The sequence below is a fragment of the Xyrauchen texanus genome, chromosome 4 (assembly GCF_025860055.1).
Source record: "Xyrauchen texanus isolate HMW12.3.18 chromosome 4, RBS_HiC_50CHRs, whole genome shotgun sequence".
NCBI lineage: Eukaryota > Metazoa > Chordata > Actinopteri > Cypriniformes > Catostomidae > Xyrauchen > Xyrauchen texanus.
In genome coordinates this window covers 2,911,122-2,927,855 of record NC_068279.1, presented here as the reverse complement: position 1 = coordinate 2,927,855, position 16,734 = coordinate 2,911,122, and the positions used below count along the sequence as shown (strand labels likewise).

General features: G+C 39.9%; 1 protein-coding gene and 1 pseudogene across 1 annotated transcript; one reads left to right on the top strand and one right to left on the bottom strand.

Moving 5' to 3' along the window:
* Positions 1 to 1,259: 1,259 nt before the first annotated feature.
* Positions 1,260 to 2,391, bottom strand: LOC127636992 (zinc finger and SCAN domain-containing protein 12-like). Its single transcript, XM_052117822.1, has 3 exons — positions 2,297 to 2,391; positions 1,967 to 2,193; positions 1,260 to 1,876 (listed from the first exon to the last, which is right to left on the bottom strand). The coding sequence occupies exons 1-3, from the start codon at positions 2,389 to 2,391 to the stop codon at positions 1,260 to 1,262; spliced, it is 939 nt and encodes a 312-aa protein (XP_051973782.1).
* A 9,692-nt stretch (positions 2,392 to 12,083) lies between these two features.
* LOC127643032 (cystatin-B-like) lies at positions 12,084 to 13,938 on the top strand (annotated as a pseudogene).
* Positions 13,939 to 16,734: the final 2,796 nt, after the last annotated feature.

Below are 16,734 nucleotides of genomic sequence, written 5' to 3'. Positions count from 1 at the left end.
GTTCTCAAACTTTTAATACCCAGCAGCTTGTATACCTGGTTCAAAAGGGTGGACATGAAGTTAGTCCCCTGATCTGTCAAGATCTCACAAGGAAATCCAACTCTGGAGAACAATTGCACAAGACAAGTCGCCACATATTTTGCTTTGATGGACTTTAATGGGAACACTTCTGGATACCTTGTAGCATAGTCTGTTACAACCAGCATAAATCGGTTACCTGCGTAACTTCTTTCCACAGGCCCGACCACATCCATTCCCAGTCTTTCAAATGGAGTGCCAATGATTGGAAGTGGCTGAAGAGGAACCTGACAAGGGCCATGTGCAGAGACTTTTTGACATTCTGGGCAACTTCTACAATACTGGGTTACCTCTGATTTCAGGCCGGGCCAATGAAAGTATTTCCTAATCCTAGCAAGGGTTTTACATTTCCCCAGGTGGCCAGCCCAGGGAATCGAATGGCCCAGGATAAGAATCACTTTACGGACACACTGCGGTACCACCAGCTGTGTCACCAACCCAAGTCGACGGTAGAGTATCCCCTGTTGAAGAAAGTATCTTTCCTTTGTGAGGTCACCATCAATATCCTTCTCTACATCCTCTTCCTTTACCTTTCCCAAGTAAGGGACAAGACTGGCATCATCCTGTTGTAACTGAGCGATGTTATTGGGCAGCTTAAATTCAGAGGAAAAGTTAGAGAGGGAGTCATCTGGCATTTTAACAGCATTATACTTTATTTTTTCCAACCTTTTCTGTCGACCGAGATTTCCTGGGCTTAACGGAGTCAACGATTTCCTCTTCATTATTAAAGAAAGGTAGGGCACGAAGCAACTGTTCCCCTTCTTCCTCTTTGCTTGCTTTAGCCCGGGTGACAACCATACTACATAAAGGTACGGGCTGCAACAAATCACAGAGCACGGGCAAGTCATGACCCAAGACCACAGGAAACGGCAAGTTGTCCGCTACGCCCACATCCAGGAGATAAGCTTGTCCTCTCACCTTGATATACACATCTGCCGTAGGAAGCAGTTTTTCATCACCGTGAACACAGCTGAATAGCTTTCCTGTCGCTGAAGTTAAGTAGGGCAGGTAGTATATATCTGTGATGTACCAGCGTCTGATCACTCCCAGTGTCTACCAGGGCCTGCAACTCCTTTCCATTCACCTCCACCGTTATCATCTGTGGTGACCACTTAGCTTTTCCTGGTGGCCCCGTACCACCCCTGGGCACATAACAAAGGTGAGTAGTCTTGACTGTATTTTTAGGACACATTGGTTTCAGTATGGCCTTCCTGACCACACAAATAGCAGATTGGCACTCTTTTGTGACTCTTGAGAGAGGTTGCAAATGCAGGTTCTCCTCCAGCAGGCTTACCGGCACTGGAAAAACTTCTCTGGCTTTGCTGGGGAAGGTTTAATCTGCGGTCATCTCTGCTGGTTTTCCAAGCCCATGATTGATTCCTCTTACGTGCAGCCACGAACACATCCGCCAGGGTTGCAGCTTGTGCGGCAGTTTTAGGATCATGTTCCCGCAGCCAAACCTGGAGCTCAGGAGAAAGCATTCTTAGATATTGCTCAAGAATTATAATTTCACCAACTTCCTCAACCGACTTAGCTTTTGGTTGGATCCACTTCCCATAAAGTTCCTTTAACCGCACATATAATTCTTTGGGACTCTCAAGGGGTTCAACATCCAGAGAACGAAACTGTTGTCTATACGTTTCCTGGTTGATGTCATATTTTCTTAAGATGACGGACTTAACTTCCTCATAGTCAAGAGAATCATCCACATCCATATGTACATAAGCCGCTCTGGCCTTACCTGTCAAGAGAGGAATTAAACGGAAGGCCCAATCCTCCTTCGGCCACCGGCAAACAGCTGCAAGTCTCTCAAAGGTAATTAAATAATGTTCAATGTCATCAGCTTCCGATAACTTCTCAAGTCTTAGCTCTTTAAACTGATACTGACCTGCAGCACGAATTTCTGAACGATCCTTCTGACAGGTAGTAGACTGAGACAGCAGGCGGCTAGGGACAGCTTCCTCATCATCAGGACCTTCCAAGGGGTCTCCAGCCATCAGCAGTGGATTGGGAGTTGGAGTCGTACGAGCCTGCACCTCCAGCTGCAACAGACCAAACTGGTGTTGAAGGACTTTAAGCGACGCTCCTGCTGAGAATACTCTTGAGTCCTGTGAGCTTCTTGGGCATCCATCTTCGCCATATGAGCTCGAAACAAACCAGTCAAGTCTGCAAGTGTGGGCTCTCGGCTTCCAGGCTCCATATCCTCCACCTCACTCACTTTCTGTACTGCTCCATCTTCCCCAGCTCTTGGAACACTTCCTCAGGTTGCTCTGTTGGAGAAGTCTTTGGGGCTGCCTTCCTTCCCCGGTTCATGGCACATGGAGTTTAAGTGGACAATTTTTTTTTTTTTTTTTTTTTGGAGAAACTAGGCCCGACTGGCTTATCCCACCGCTGCCACCACTTGTGAGGGACCGCACAGTCAAGGAATAAGGGCCGTAACAAACTGTTTCCCAAAATAATCTTTTAATTAATCAGACCAAAATAATTCAAATAGAAACAAAAAACAAAGTCCAGATAACCCAAATCCAGGCAAATAAAAGAGGTCAACAGAACAAAATTAAACTCCAATAACAGAATATGAGAGAACTGAACTGACCTCTTGAATAAAACAACTGGGACACATTTATACAAACGGACTAGTCCACATGAACACACAAGGGAAACCAAAAACACAAACTTCAAATACAAATAACAAAATTCATAACCAGGCCAGTTAAAGAATCAGAATAAAATGAAAAACATATCTTGAAGAAATAAACAAATATCAATTAAGAAAACCAACAAATTAGAAACGAAAATCCACAACACATCCACCCCATTTCCCCACAGTCAATCTGCTTGTTGGTAGCGGCAAGTGGAACTAAAGCAGCGGTCGAAGTGCCATGCCGGTCCTTAAAACACTCGGACCAGGAACGCGGAAACTCCACCACTATTCACAGCCAACAGCTCCAGCCATCCACTCCTCAGCACCACAGCGGTAACTTAAACTCAGAAAATGCAATATTAATAAAAGTATAAACCGTACACCATAAACTAGAATGTGTGCACTCCAACTAGTCAATGATGCACTAGAACTTAAATAACTAAATATAATTACCATAATACCTGCGATATGAATACAGGCCCTTAAGAGAATGAACATAAGCTCAAAAATGTGCCGGATAAATTAGAGCCAGCATGTACATGTGTATGTGCGCGTGTGTGTGGTATGTATGTGTGCATGTGTAACATTATCGCTCATTGATGTGTGGCTGCCTCGTGGGCCATCACAACCTCTTTGACAGATAAGCACCCACCTGCCCAGGAGCTCAATTTCACCTTAAATTTTGGTGAGTCCCCATTATCACAGGAATGGAAGGACCGTATCACTAACAAGCTCAGAGAAATGCCAGAAGTTTTCAGTCAGCATGATTTGGACTTTGGGCACACCCAGAAGGTGAAACATCGCATAAACCTGAACAATGAAACTCCTTTTAAACACAGAGCACGACCAATCCACCCACAAGATATTGAGGCAGTCCGCAAGCATCTGCGTGACCTGCTAGCAAGTGGAGTCATACGAGAGTCCGAGTCACCCTTTTCCTCACCCATAGTGGTGGTGAGAAAGAAAACGGAGATATACGGCTGTGTATTGATTATAGGAAGTTAAACCTCCAGACAGTGAAGGATGCGTATGCACTACCCAATCTTGAGGAAACTTTTTCTGCTCTGACAGGTTCCAGATGGTTCTCCGTACTAGATTTGAAATCGGGATATTATCAGATAGAAGTTGAGGAGTCTGACAAACCCAAAACCGCCTTTGTCTGTCCATTGGGGTTTTGGGAATTCAGTCGTATGCCCCAAGGTGTCACCAACGCACCAAGTACTTTCCAAAGATTGATGGAGAAGTGTATGGGGGACATTAATCTAAAGGAAGTATTGGTCTTTTGGACGATCTGATAATATTCTCTGACACTCCAGAGGAGCATGAGAGACGGCTATTAAATGTTCTATCTCGCCTCAAGGAGTACGGACTAAAACTTTCTCTGGAGAAATGTAAATTTTTCCAAACCTCCGTTCGCTATCTAGGACATATTGTGTCGGAGCAGGGAGTAAAAACAGATCCTGAAAAGATACAAGCCTTAAAAACCTGGCCGAGTCCCATGAATCTAAAAGAACTGAGATCATTTTTGGGTTTTTCCGGCTACTATCGCCGGTTCATTAGGATTATTCAAGGATCGTGAAACCACTCAATGATCTTACTTCAGGGTATCCACCGTTAAGGAAAAGTGGTAAAAAGAGTGACAAAAAGGGTCAGTACTACAATCCTAAGGAGCCCTTTGGGAGTCGTTGGACGCCTCTTTGTGAGGAAGCTTTTCAGTCCATTATTGGGAAGCTAACTAGCGCACCTGTTCTGGGTTATGCTGACCCCAAACTCCCCTACTTTCTTCATACAGATGCCAGCACCAAGGGTTTAGGAGCTGCACTGTATCAGGAACAAGGTGGGCAGATGCGTGCAATTGCATTCGCGAGCAGAGGGCTGTCGCACAGTGAGTCAAGGTATCCTGCTCACAAACTTGAATTCCTTGCTCTTAAATGGGCAGTAACTGAAAAGTTTTGTGATTACCTTTATGGCAGCCAATTCACTGTCATTACTGATAGCAACCCTCTCACGCATGTTCTTACCACTGCAAGATTAGATGCTACTAGTTATCGGTGGCTTGCAGCTCTTTCCACTTTCTCCTTCAAGTTGCAGTACAGGGCGGGCAAGCTGAACATTGATGCCGATAGCCTTTCAAGGCGACCTCAGGAGCCTTTTCCAGAAAACCCCTTGTCACAAAAGGAGCATGAAAGGATCCAACAGTTCATACAGCATCAGCTTACCGCCACAGAAGATTCTGTCAGCGCTACTGAATGATGTAGTCAAGGCCATCTGTGAGAAGCACCTTGTTAGGCAATCAGCTGATGTCGGGCCAGGCATTGCTCTCGTAAACTCCCTTGCACTACGTTCCGATGCTGTACCCGACTGTTATGAACAAGAAGATAGTTCTGATTGTTTCCCTGTTATACCTCACCTTTCAAAAGACCTTGGTGATAAACAAAGAGCCGATCCAGTTCTTCAAGAGGTGATTTTGCACTTGGAGTTGGGAGAGAGACCTTCACCAACGGTAAGGAAGGAACTTCCTGGTCTTTCCTATTTCCTAAAAGAATGGAACCGCCTTGAGGTAAAGGACGGAACACTTTACAGGAGACGGATAGATAAGGATTCCGTCACTTACCAGCTAGTGCTTCCTGAAGAGCTAAGATCCACTGTGATGAGCAGTTTACATGATAGTATGGGTCACATGGGGATGGAGAGAACCTTGGATCTGGTCAGATCCCGGTTCTACTGGCCAAAAATGGCTGCTGAGGTAGAACAGAAGGTCAGGACATGTGGTCGTTGTGTGCTGAAGGAAGTCCTTACCTCAAAAAGCTGCACCCTTGGTCAACATCCAGGCCACCAGACCATTACAATTAGTTTGTATGGACTTCCTCTCATTGGAACCAGACAGAAGCAACACAAGAGATATCTTAGTGATCACAGATTTTTTCACTAAGTATGCTGTGGCAATCCCTACCCCAAATCAAAAGGCGAGAACAGTAGCAAAGTGTCTTTGGGAGAATTTTATTGTGCACTATGGGTTCCCTGAACGCCTTCATAGTGACCAGGGCCCAGATTTCGAGTCCCGCACAATCAAAGAACTTTGTGAGATATCAGACATTAAGAAAATTCGAACAACGCCTTACCATCCTAGGGGAAATCCTGTGGAACGCTTCAACAGGACTCTGCTGAATATGCTTGGCACATTAGAAGAGAAAGACAAAACTCATTGGAGGGATTTTGTCAAACCATTAGTCCATGCATATAATTGCACGAAGCACGAAGTTACAGGGTTTACCCCTATGAATTGATGTTTGGAGCCAACCTCGTTTGCCTGTTGACCTTGTCTTTGGGTTGCCATATCAAGACAGTCCACAGAAATCCCATTCGAATATGTCAAGCATCTAAGGTCTCATCTGGAAGAAAGCTATTTGCTTGCCTCCCGTAGAGCATTAAAGAGTGCAGTGCTGGAACAAAACCAGGTTCGACAAAGGTGTGACAAATTCCTCCTTGGAAGTCAATGATCGAGTGTTGGTGAGAAATGTTCGGCCAAGTGGTAAGCACAAGTTAGCAGACAAGTGGGAGTCCGAGGTGTATGTAGTAGTAAAGCGAGCAGCTGACTTGCCAGTCTACACAGTTCGTCCTGAGAGCAAGGATGGTCCTCTCCGTACACTTCACAGAGACCTTCTGCTCCCTTGTGGGTTCTTACCAACACCAGAAGTTTCAAGCCCTACCTTGCCCAAACCTACTTCTAAACCCAGAACACGCCAGAACCCTGGTGTTCCACCATCGGATGATGACTCATTCAGCTGACCCAGAGGAGGAAGATCTTAATGGAAGGTATAATGCTTTACCAGTTGTGGAAACAGTACGGTTCTCTACAGTCCATGACATCTATAGATCAAAGGAAACTGTGGATGTTCCTTTAGATGCTGACTCAACTAGACAAGAACCTTCTGATGTTGATAATCCAGTGGAACACTCACCTGTTGATGCCCCAGATGAATACTTACCTGTTGATATTCCAGTTGACGATTCACCTGTTGATGCTCCAAGGGGTCCTGAAACAAGTAATATACTTGACGAGGACCAAACTGAAACAGAAAAGAACCTTCCTGTCCAAAGTGAAGATGAAGTTGAAGTGACAAACTATGCTGAAATATCAGATGTTCCTGTTGAAGGGAGAGAACAACAGCCAGAAATTGAGGGGGGCATAATTCGGATATTCCGCTCAGATGCTCTAGTAGGCAGAGAGGGGAACCTGAGAGACTTACCTACTTTCAACTTGGAAACCCCCTGTCGTTTGTTGTTCAGTCTTTGTTTCAGGGTTTAAGCACTGCCCTTGTTAGCTCCCTCAATGGTGTTGAAAATCCAGGTGCCCTTTCCATTTTACCTGATGTTTCACCAAATGTAGTGACTAATCAGCCACTCAGAGCATGCAAAGGGGCTTGCATGATTTCAGGGGGAAAGTGTAACCCTGGTTAAATAATTGTTTTACAGATATTATTTATTTTTATGTAGCTTGAATGGAATGTTATGATTATTCATACATGTGAAATTCTAAAAGAAAATATATTTATAAATATATATCTGAATTGAGTTAAGAGATGAGTATCCACCAATCGGAGAGTTTGGTTGCTGGCTCACGCCCTTGCTTGCGAATAGCATTGTGCAGATTAGACGAGAGATGCAGAGCGACAGAGATATCTGATCTGGCGACGAGAGTGTGTTAAAATTGAACAAATATAGTTCTTAAACTGTTCAAAGTTCACAAAAACTGAATAAATCAGAGGGTAACTACAAGATAGTGGATGATCCAGTGTGATTGTGTCAATCGGGCACTTCAGAGTTTACATTTTGACTCGGTGAGTTTACCAATGTTATAAATAGTCTTAAAAGCGAATGACAACACATTGTATGTAATAGCTGTTTATTTGTTTTATGCATATGAGACAAAATTGTGTTATATTCTGATGTTGTATGGGTTGGATTGTTCATTTGCAGTGTGGTTGTGTCAGACCGCATGGTGTATTAAGTGTTCACTGCTGACGCCATTTTGGTTGCGCGTGCCTGTGGAAGAATAAAAAAGAGGAAAAAGTGAATAGACAGGTAATTGAGTACAATGTCATTTGTTAGGATGATGGTATGCATATATATGTATTTTATTTGTTTCCTGTGTTATATATTTAATTGTAAATCATTATTGATATACAATATTGAATGCATATTCTGGTCTGTGATCAGGCCAGGTTTTTTTCTTGTGTGTGAATGTTCTTTCAAGATGGATTTCCCTAATTGATGGCGAGCCTCCCACTTCGATTCTGAAGGATCACGAACTTAGAGGAAAGGACAATTTTTCATTTCGTTATTTCTACTCAGATAAGTAAGAGAACATTTTCAGAGACTGATATATTTTTTTTCCCTTGGGACTGAAGCATCTCAAGAGTGCAATTGGGAAAGTTTAACACTGATCAATATTCCAATTGATATTCCATCTGAACTTGAAGAAATTATTTCAGTGGGTTATATGTAATACCACTGGTGATTTTGTTTTGTTTTGTCTTTCATTTGTGTTCACTTGAATACATTGGATGTGATTGTGATTATTGATATACTGAAAAGTTATTTAGAGGGTGCACCCAGGAGATATATAGCTTATTGTATTTTTTTTTCCTGTCATTGTGTTTTGTTATTTTGTGATTGAGGTAAAAAGAAAAATACTAAAGAGGAAAAAAACACTAAGTACTCAAAGTAAAGCTACCTTTTATGGTTCAACTTACCTTTTGTCTCTGACTGTTTCTCAGCATCACCACCACCTCCGTTACGTATCGTGCAGTCTTCTGATTTTATTTTCCTGGTCCATTAGTGAGTTATTACCGCTACACAGACAATTAAATGTGATTTCTGCAATCTCCAAATGAAAAAATAGTAAAAGAGATAGAAATAACAATTTAAAACAAAGCTTAATAGCTAAGAAGTTACAGGCAGGAAGTTAGGTAGAAAAAAGCACTTTTTTTTTTATGTGTTTCACAATAATTCATGACTCATGAGACACCCGAGATGTCTCGCCCAAAACATTTAATGCTGATTTATTAGTATTGGGTTATAGAGGTCGACTGATTTTGCCGATATAATTAAGGTGGTGGGAAAGGCTGATGAACGATAAATTGTCTGAAAGTTTTTATAATCAATTATTAGAATGACAATTTTTTTTTTTATATTGCAGACACAGAAAAATAATTCAAAATGAATAAAATCCCAGATGTGGTTTATTGTTTAACCCAAATTCCAATAATAACCATAAAAAATATTTGGTGCATCACGCGGATTTTAAGTATAAATAAGCCCGAAACACACCGGGGACTCTTATTTTGAAATGATGAAACACACTATCAGCAACTATTGTATAGATTGCAAAGATTTTTGCCGATAACGATTAATCGGTAGCTGATATATATATCTCGGTCTACCTCTAATGAGTTACCATCACATGGTGTTGTCAGTATTTGGGTGTTTTCATTATGTTTGTAAATAATTAACCTAAACACTTTATCTTTTGAAAAATGATTTCTACTTGTCTTCTTTCACAAAGATACATCATTTTACAATATAAAAATATATACATGAGTGAAAATCACAAGCTTCTGAAGAACATTTGCTGGTCATTTTCAAGGATGATTTAAATGTTTTGCATTATTTCCATTTTGAATCAAACATCACATGTGCATCTGTTCATATAGGTGAAGCCACAAGCAGAAGAAAAAGCCGCAAAGACGTTTGATGTTTTCACTGCCAAATCTTTCACCACACAGGTTGTGGCAGGGACAAACTTTTTTATTAAGGTAAACATTGTGTGTGTGTGTGTGTGTGTGTGTGTGTGTGTGTGTGTGTGTGTGTGTGTGTGTGTGTGTGTGTGTGTGTGTGTGAGTGAGACTTCAGAGTATTTTCATTCTCTATTTGTTTTGTTTTTTAGGTCCACGTCGGAGGTGATGAATTCATTCATCTGAAAGTTCATAAATCTCTCCCTCACAGTGGAGGAAAACTAGAGCTGAGTGGAATTCAGACCTCTAAAGCACACCTTGACCCCATTGGATTCTTCTAATCAAACACAGAAATAATCCATCTTATCTTCTAATGGTTTCTCACATTCTCTCACCCAAAACAAGTTACTCAATGATTAATGTTACAGCATTTTTATTCAAATCTACATCATTAAAGTGAAGCCGATATTCAGCCATTCCAGTGCCTGTATATGTGAATGTTCTATGATCCACACACACAGCATGCCATGGTTTTCCTTACTGCACTAAAAATGTAAATCATTGTATTGTGGTGAATTAATTGCTCATAGATATTCCTCCTCATTCCAAATCTGTTTTTATAAAAGCAAATGCTACTTATAAAATAAAGGGAAATTTCAAATGATATGTCTTTGTTCTATTTACACCCTTTGTAAGAATGTAACCGTAAAATATTTTTCAAAACACATTGTTGTAACTGTGAGCCATTGTGGGCCATTACATACTTTCATTTGTGTTTTTTAATGTTTTGATTACTATTTTCATACTAAAGTGTGGAAAATAACAGTAATAATGACTAAGCAGGTGTGTTTAATTGTCTGGAACTAATTACTACTGTATTAAGAGGACCGTTTTTGATCAAGGAAGCTTTGGTTGAGTCACATGTCAGTCTCTGATACAACCGGTTTAACAATAAAATCAGTGCTACTTTTTTGTGTGTATAAAACAACAGGATGCCACATTAAAGATAAAGGAGTTAGGAGCTATAAAATGTCACATACCAAGACCTTAAAGCAGGGGTGCCCAATACGTCGATCGCTAAAGCAGTGCTGGTAGATCGCACAAAATGTAAATGTGCTTTCGTTCAATATTAATACAAATATAATGTCTTTCCTTCATTTAGTTTCTGTCTGATTTGCAATTGATGAGTACATTTTGACGAGGCGAGATTTTTGTTTATTCAGTTGCTGTGGCAACTAGGCTTCAAGGCTTCTGAGAACAGAGCCCGAAATTGCGAAGCTAGCAGTGTTTGAGACTAGCTACCAGCAGCTAATGCCCGGATTATGCAAAACTGTCTGATTCATTCAGTGCAAATCATCAGAATAAGGTAAATGCCCTGGCTATTGTAATCTATTGTGCTGTAGGTGTGTTGGGTTTAGTGTTAAAACTGAATGATATCAACATTGAACATTATTAAATATTGTTTAAATGTAAATAACGCAAAAAGTGTGGACACCCCTGCCCTACATGGAATTTATCTAATGAATTAAACAGTATTTAATAATGTTCAGTGTTGATATCATTCAGTTTTAACACTAAACCCAACACACCTACAGCACAATAGATTACAATAGCCAGGGCATTTACCTTATTCTGATGATTTGCACTGATTGAATCAGACAGTTTTGCATAATCCGGGCAGTATAGTAGCTAGTCTCAAACACTGCTAGCATCGCAATTTCGCGCTCTGTTCTCAGAAGCCCTTGGGAGGCGCGAACCTAGTTGTCATGGCAACTGAATAAACAAAATCTCGCCTGGTCAGTCAGATACTACACGCAGTAGTCCCAACAAGCATTTTTGTGTGGACACCCCTGCCTTAAAGGAATAGTTCACCCACAAATTTAAAATCTCATCATTTACTCGCTCTCATGCATCCCAGATATGAATGACTGACTTTTTCTGCAGAACACAAACTAAGATTTTTAGAAGGATATAAGGACCCAGTAGGGGGCGATATGCAGGAAGAATGCAAATCACCATAAACAAAAGTAGAAGAATGTGAAAGTTGAGATTGTTAGTAAAACATTAATTAAATATTGATCTGTTTCTCACCCACATTTATCATATCACTTCAGACGACATGGATTTAACCACTGGAGTCGTATGGATTACTGTTATGCTGCTTTTATGTGCTTTTTGGACCTTCAAAGTTCTTACCACCATTCACTTGCATTGTATGGACCTACAGAGCTGAAATATTATTCTAAAAATGTTATTTGTGTTCTGCAGAAGAAAGTCATACACATCTGGGATGGCATGAGGGTGAAATCTCCAAATGAAAAAATAGTAAAAGAGCTACAAATAACAATTTAAAACAAAGCATAATATAGAAACACTAAGCTAAGAAGTTACAGGCAGGAAGTTAGCTTAGCAATTAAAGAAAAATGCACAGTATTTTTTATTTTTTATTTTTTATGTTTCACTTCAAATGACTTCATGACTCATGAGACGACCAATGTCCCGCCCAATGCTGATTAATGAAAATTTCAATTTGGGGTGAACTGTCCCTTTAAGAAGAGGATATTAAGAAATCATCCAGTACAGGTGGTGGTGATTTACACCTAAAAATGTCTTGTTACAACATTACATAAAAGACGAAGAAGCGAGACTTGTTTTACAGTTATATCCTCTGAAATCAGTACTCAAGGATAAAATGATGAAGCTAAAGTCAGGTGTGTGCGCTCTAATGGCGGTATTTTTGCTGTCTGTCTATATTGCAGAGGTGAATTGCGTCGATAAATCTGACAACAACAAAGTGCGGAATGAAGCAGGTAAACATACGAAACATGCACTTAATATTAATTCAATGACTGTTGCTGTTTAGAGGTCCAGTAAAGTTCCATGTCTTGAGGTAAGTTTAATCAGAGACTATAATCAATAATGAAATATCTCCTACATGTTTGTGTTGCAATCGACGCTTTTTTACATTTCTGTGAAGCACAACGGATAGCGGTAAATGGTGGCGTTTCCTCAAGAGATTAAAACATAGAAAGTGCTGGATTATGACAGTCAGAATAGTGAAAATGGCAATTTGTTTGGTTGTCAATCTTCGTTCATTGTCTCTTTCTTGATCCCCAATTAGTGCGCGCGCATAAATGCCCCAGTGTTTGACCATTCCTTTGTCAAGTTTCTTTAGTTTAATGTGTTTCTTTAGTAAGTTGTCTGTTTCTTGTTTATTAAACTGTGCATCTGGGTTCTAGGGCCCCTTATTGGAGGGTTATCCAAGGTGACATATGCCACTTCAGAAGTGCAGAGGATCTGTAATGCGGTAAGTCGAGACAGGTTTTCATTTTGTTATGGTGGTGTTCGCTGATCTGCAAGTGAACGTGATGAGCATTTATTAGTTTTAGAAATGACAAATAAACAAATCCATATACTTGTTATTGCTTGTAGATGAAGCCATATGTAGAAAGACGTGTCGGAAAGAGGTTTGCTGTTTTCACCGCCAAAAGTTTCAGCACACAGCTTGTGGCGGGAACCAACTATTTTATCAAGGTAAACTCTTTTGCCAAACATGTTTGGAAGGCTGTGAGCTTGTTACTTTGTCAGTCAATTTGCATTTGGGTCATTGACGTGGCATTCATTCTTTAGTCCAGATCTATTAAATACAATTCACACTGCAGAGAACACTTGAATACACCAATACTATAAATTACTGAGTTCAATGGCATTTTGATATTTTTCCTGGGACTTGAAGTAGGCCTAAAACATGTTTTAGTGGTGAAATGGAGACTGACATTTTTAAAGCTGAAACTCTTGAAATGAGCAATGATGTCATGAGTAGCGCAGAATAATCTTCTTACAATGTATGTACAAAAATAAGCAGGAAAACAACCATTTAAAATATGATATTATTATTTGATCATATATTTGGTGTTTATTATATTTGGAAAAACGTTTGTTCACCAAATCAGTCAAGTGGTGTAACGACTTTTGAGACAAAAAACCGATATGAGCCCTTCAGACACTCAAGACTGCGTGAAGTTGTAAAAAATATATTTTTATGAAAAGGCAAATTTAGTTCAGGTCATGTGATGTAACCTTGAGAGAACTTGATATTTTTGACTCCATAATGACAATAAAATAAAGCGAAAATGCTATGAAAAAATCATGAAACCACATTGGACAAAGTACATTTAAAAAATGTCATGTTTTAAACTTTATTTTTAAAAGATTTCTCATCTTTATTACCTCAATTGTCGTTCACACATGCATGTATTTCATGGAAATGGTGTGTCTAAACCACTAAACCTTTAATCCTTTGATTTCTTCAGGTCCACGTCGGAGGGATGAATTCATCCATCTGAGAGTCTATAAATCTCTCCCTCACAGTGGAGGAAAACTAGAGCTGAGTGGAATTCAGACCTCTAAACGGCACCTTGACCCCATTGTATACTTCTAAACGAACGCCGACATTTCTCTCATCCAAACAATTTGATGCTGAACCTTTTACAAAATAGTCATTCTATTAATATTGCAACACTTGTCATTCAATATCCAATCTATATTAAAGTGAACCCAATATTCAGCCTTTTCAGTGCCTGACTATGAGGTTTATATTGTCAACAACATAACTTTCCTGTACTATAAAGGTATTGTTGCTAAATAATTACTCCTAGATATTCCAAATCTGTATTATAATAAAGGCAAATTTCATATATTAAAGGATATGTCTGTTTTATTTACACCCTCTGAAAGTAACAGTAAAAAATTGTTGTAACTGAGCCATCGTTACATGTGGGTCATTACATACTTTAATCTGTGGTTTTTTTTTTTTTTTTTCATGGTTTGATTTCTATTTTCATACTAAAGTGTGGAAAATAATAGTAATAAAGGGTAAGCGGGTGTTTAATTGCCTGGAACTAATTACTACTGTATTAAGAGGACCGTTTTGGATCAAGGAAGCTTTGGTTGAGTCACATGGTAAATGCTCTGTCTATTGTGATCTATTGTCATGTCGTATCCTCATATGTTTTGCTCTTGTTCTTTCCTTCTACTCTTATGCCATCTATTGGCTCTCTTTTGTTACTTCTCTCCTTTTCCCTCGCTCCCCAGCTGTCTCGTCTCCCCATAATTCTTCGTCAATTTCCTTCCCACCTGATTCAGTTTTCCCCGCTGATTAGCGCTCTACTGCTTTCTCTGCCTTCATTGTCTGAGTCTCACTTGAGAACGCTACACGCTGTTACTATCCACAGTCAGAATTGTCGCTGTCCTGTCCCGTATTTGTTTCCGCTCCTCTGCACCCCTCTCTCCGTTAACAACCTGGATTTGTGTTCTATTCAGTTCGCCCCTCGCTGCTAGAGGTCTGGTTGTTAATGTTTACCTTTCGCCTCTAGGAGAAGACTTTGTGTTCTGTTGTGATCTAATTACGAACTTTCATTAAAGACTGCTTTTTGTTATATCGCTTTTGGGTCCTCACTTACCGCACAACAATTGTGCTCTACACTGTAAAAAATGTTATGTGATAACTAAAAGCATGGTAACAATATTACACGTAATATTTTAAGAACTTTTCAACTTTTCAAGTTTTTTTTTTTTTATGAAATCTTAAAAAAAAAAAAATCACAAGTCACCCAAATTTTAGTAAGCAAGCCTTTTTTTAAAAAAAAAGAAATCACATTAATGAAATCTAACATGATTTTTACTTAATGATTTTAAGCAAATTTAGGCACTTTTATAAGCTAAAAAATTCTAACTCTCTCTTGATCCCCAATTAGTGCGCGCCAGGGGCAGATCTACGGGGGGCAAGGGGGCAGGTGCCCCCACTCTACAGCCTTGCCCCCAGCTGCCCCCTAACTTTGATGATCCAAAATCTGTACTTGTAAAAACAACCCGCTATTATGTCCACAAGCTTCTCAAAACAGTGAACTAAACAATACATTTACCAAAAGTGAACAATTTAATTTTTAATTTTAAATGTAGTCCTATCGTCAGCCCCTCCCCCTGCCTCTCACTGATTCAAACGTACAGAGCGCGACAAGCGCGTTCGCTCGCAGTCTGGCTCACTCACACAGCGAGTCTGCTCTGCTGCGGTGTCCCTGCAACCCGACTGGACTGGAGAGACTGAGCTGCTGCCCCACTCAGAGCCTCTGAACAGGTGAAGTGAGTTTCCAAAGGCGTAGTTTAAACACACGTTTAACTTGAACTTGAAGTTACATTTGTAATGAATGTATTCTGTATGGTAAATAGGATACTACATCATCAAAACAGCGAGTCTATTACGTTAGCCATTATCAGCGGTCAAATCGCTCCCTCGTGATTTATAAGAGCACTCTTCCCTTTGATTAGCCTAATTTTGATTTTAGTAAAGACAATAACAGCTTAATAAAGAATATAAATTGTTTGTATTCATAACGTTTACTGATGGTCGCCGTTACACAACAGCACACAATACAGTTAGGAGATCGATCAGTTGATTAGCTAAGCAGTCCTATAGTATAAATCATATAAATTCAATTCCTTCTCAGACATCACAGCAATGAAACCAGGTTACAACTGGGTTGGGAAATAACAAATATACAAGTAATCTAAACATAACGTGTGTGCATCATAGACTGTAAAAAAATAGGTGTGCATATAGACTCAATGATCAGTGAAGTGGACAGGCGCTTTTCAAACTCTAGTAGCAAGATAATGAGGGGTATACAAGCTTTAAACCCATCAAACAATGACTTCTTAAAGGAAGAATTGGTTTTGTTAGTGGCTGAGGAATATGGCTCTGACTTGCAAGACTTGAAAACTGAGATACACTAGGCAAAAAGACTTCTTGAAAGAAACAGAGCAAATGGCAAAGTAAACCCGTCCAGTTTGACTGAGTTTGTGACGTTCTTGGTGCCTTTTAAAAGAGGTTTTCTTTGAGCTTTTTCGCCTGTGCAAGATCGCTATTGTTTTGCCAGTGAGTACTGCTGGGTGTGAGCGAAGCTTTTCAGCTTCAAAGCTTGTAAAAACTCACCTGCGCTCAACCATGGCAGATGACCGTCTGAGAAATCTGGCTGTTCTCAGTATCGAGAAACAGCGTGCAAAAGCACTAGATTTAGATTTGTTTGTGAAACGTTTTGCTGCAAAAGCACAACAACCGTCGCCTTAAGCTTTACTAAAAAAGATAGGTGATCATGGGTCATTTGTGGACTATAATTATACGTTTTTAATTATAACTTTAGTATTGCCCACTGTTCTTTACTTGTAGTCCACTGCATCTTGTACTTTTCTTTTTATATTTTAATTTTTCTTGTTATA